This window comes from Empidonax traillii, unplaced genomic scaffold (genome assembly GCF_003031625.1).
Source record: "Empidonax traillii isolate 1590-97213 ecotype Southwest subspecies unplaced genomic scaffold, ASM303162v1 scaffold3059:size15910, whole genome shotgun sequence".
NCBI lineage: Eukaryota > Metazoa > Chordata > Aves > Passeriformes > Tyrannidae > Empidonax > Empidonax traillii.
This window is the reverse complement of record NW_020958252.1, coordinates 5,081-8,250: the sequence shown is the minus strand read 5'-3', so window position 1 is coordinate 8,250 and position 3,170 is coordinate 5,081. Positions and strand designations below refer to the sequence as shown.

General features: G+C 42.7%; 1 protein-coding gene across 1 annotated transcript in view; it reads right to left on the bottom strand.

Annotated features, from left to right (window-relative positions):
- BCDIN3D (BCDIN3 domain containing RNA methyltransferase) overlaps positions 1-259 on the bottom strand; it is a 2,553-nt gene extending 2,294 nt beyond the window's left edge. The window contains exon 1 of the mRNA XM_027910263.1: positions 32-259. Coding sequence (XP_027766064.1) covers positions 32-250 — 219 coding nt within the window. The 5' untranslated portion in view covers positions 251-259. The remainder of the gene's footprint in view (positions 1-31) is intronic.
- Between the last annotated feature and the right edge of the window lie 2,911 nt (positions 260-3,170).

Genomic DNA, 3,170 nt, shown 5'->3' with positions numbered 1-3,170 from the left:
AACCTCCCCAAATCCCCCCCAATCCCCTCACCCCGGAGTTACAGCCCACATCGAGCGCCAGCAGCGGGCGGGGCCGGTCGGGGAACAGCGCCTGGAGCAGCCCGGGGGGCACGAGGCTGACGCGGCTCTCGGGGGGGTGGAAACGGGAATAATTCGGGAAATTCCCGAAGGGAGCCGCTCCCGGATCGGGCCCGCGGGACCCTCGGCCGGGATCGGGCCCGGGAGCCTCCTCGGCCATGGGCGCCGCCATCTTGGCGCCTTCCCCATCCTCACCGGGGGGGAAACCGCGCCCGAGCACGAACGTTCCGGGCAACAAACGTTCCGGGGACGACAACGACAAAGCGACATCAGCGACATCAGCGACATCAGTGGAGGGGGTTTTTTTTGGGGGGGGGGAAGAAATATGAGATTTGGGGAGTTTGGGGTAAATAAAGGAGAAATCAATGCTGGCGGGGCCGGTGGTGTCACATTGAAAGGCGGCCCCCTCGGCCATGGGCGCCGCCATCTTGGTGCCCTCCCCTCACCGGGGGGCGGCAACGGCGCCCGGGCACGATCGTTCCGGGCAACAAACGTTCCGGGGGCGACAACGACAAAGCGACATCAGCGCCATCAGCGTCATCAGCGCCACCAGTGGAGCTTTTTTTAGGGGAAATAAAATGAGATTTGAGGGGTTTTGGGTAAAAAAAAAAGGAAAAATCAACCCGGACCGCGGCCACCCCAGTGATGTCACATCGAAAGCGTACCCCGCCGTTGCCATGGCGACCGATGGGGCCTGTGGGGAGGGAGGGGGGGAGTTTGGGGGCGTTTAAATAACATTTAAATGTTGGTTAAATGGGGTAAAAATCGTGTTTGAGAAGTAGAAAAAAACGTTTGGAAACGTTGCTGGAATGTCAGGCCCGGTTTAACCCCGCGCTGCGAGCAGAGGGCGCCGCGAGCTCAGGGATGAGGGAGAGCAGATCCCGGCCCCGGGATCCCAGGGAATCCGGGAATGCTGGCCCTGTTAGAGCCCAGTTCTGTTCCCAGTTCTGTTCCCACATCCATCCCAGTTCTGTCCCAGTTCTGTTCCCACATCCATCCCAGTTCTATTCCCGGTTCTGTTCCCAGATCGATCCCAGTTCTATCCCAGTTCTGATCCCAGTTCTATCCCAGTTCTATTCCTGGTTCTGTTCCCACATCGATCCCAGTTCTACCCCATTTCTATTCCCATTTCTATTCCCAGTTCTATCCCAGTTCTGTTTCCGGTTCTATCCTGGTTCTATTCCCGGTTCTATTCCCAGTCCTGTGCCAGTTCTGTTCCCAGTTCTATTCCCAGTTTTATCCCAGTGCTATTCCCAGTCCTGTCCCAGTTCTATCCCTGCTCTATCCCAGTTCTGTTCCCAGTTCTATCCCACTTCTATCCCAGTTCTATTCCCAGTTCTATCCCAGTTCTATTCCCAGTTCTATCCCAGTTCTATCCCAGTTCTATCCCAGTTCTATTCCCAGTTCTATCCCAGTTCTATCCCAGTCCTGTCCAAGTTCTATCCCTGCTCTATTCCCAGTCCTACTCCAGTTCCATCCCATTTCTATTCCCAGATCTATCCCAGTTCTATTCCCAGTTCTATCCCAGTTCTATCCCAGTTCTATCCCTGCTCTATCCCAGTTCTATCCCAGTTCTATCCCAGTTCTATTCCCAGTTCTATCCCAGTCCTATCCCAGTTCTATCCCAGTCCTATCCCAGTTCTATCCCAGTCCTATCCGGTTTCTACCCCAATTCTATCCCAGTATTTTGGTTTGGGTGGGGGTTTTTTTTTAGCCCGTAAGGGATTTTTAGGGCCACTTTTTTTTATTTTCAGGGCCATCCTGCTCTTTTAATGTTATTTTTCGGGGAGGACTTTTCCCCCCATTTAATTATTTTATTTTATTTTATTTTATTTTATTTTATTTTATTTTATTTTATTTTATTTTATTTTATTTTATTTTATTTTATTTTGTTTTGTTTTATTTATTTTATTTTATTTTATTTTATTTTATATTTTATTTTATTTTATTTTATTTTATTTTATTTTATTTTATTTTATTTTATTTTTGGATTTTATTTTATATATAGAGAGAGATTTTTTTTAGGGCCCTCCCGGTGTTTCCAGGTGGAATTTTTTGGGGCTGTGGGGAGGGTTTGGGGTAAAATCCCGGGCAGGGGAGGAGCAGGAGCAGGAACAGCAGGAATGCGCCCCCTGGGAGCGCTGACGCACGGCCCGGCATTCCCGGCGTTCCGAGAATTCCCGGAGAGATGGGAGATAACGGGACGTGGCCTCATCCAAAAACGGAATTTCAGGGTGGAAAATCCCCGGAGCCTCCCCCGATTGGCCCCAAATTTCCCTTCCCCCCCCCCCCAAAAAAAAAAAAAAGGGAATTTTAGGGTGAGGGTTTTCCACAGAAAATTCTGGATATTCGGATAAAAGTCCTTATCTCTGTCTAAAAATCGACATTTTTATAGAAAAATAAGTATCTGTCTTGATATCAAAGTCCATTTCTAGATATAAAATCTCTATCCCTCGATAAAATATCCCTCTATAAAATATCCATCCTGCCTATAAAAGTCTTTATTTCCACCTGAAATTCTGGATCTCCAGATAAAAACTCTCCATTTCCGTCTAAAAATCAAATTTTTTTAATATATATTAAAGTCAAGATATTAATTTATATCATTTATGTGTAATATAATATATGAAATATAATATATAAAATAAATATAAATATAAATATAAATATAAATATAAATATAAATATAAATATAAATATAAATATAAATATAAATATAAATATAAATATAAATATAAATATAAATATAAATATAAATATAAATATAAAATAAATCTAAATATAAAATAAATATAAATATAAAATAAATCTAAATATAAAATAAATATAAATATAAATATATAATATATGTATAAATATATATTTATATATATTTATATATATAAAATATATAAAATACTATAATTTATAATTTATATATTAAAGTCAAAATCTTCCTATAAAAGTCTTTCTATCTCTCTCTATAAAATCTTTATCTCACTATAAAATCTATATCTTCATATAAAAGTCTTTATCTCCTTATAAAACCCTTTATCTCCCTATAAATCTCTCTCTGCACAGACTCATACCCAGAAAACTCTCTTTTTCCATGG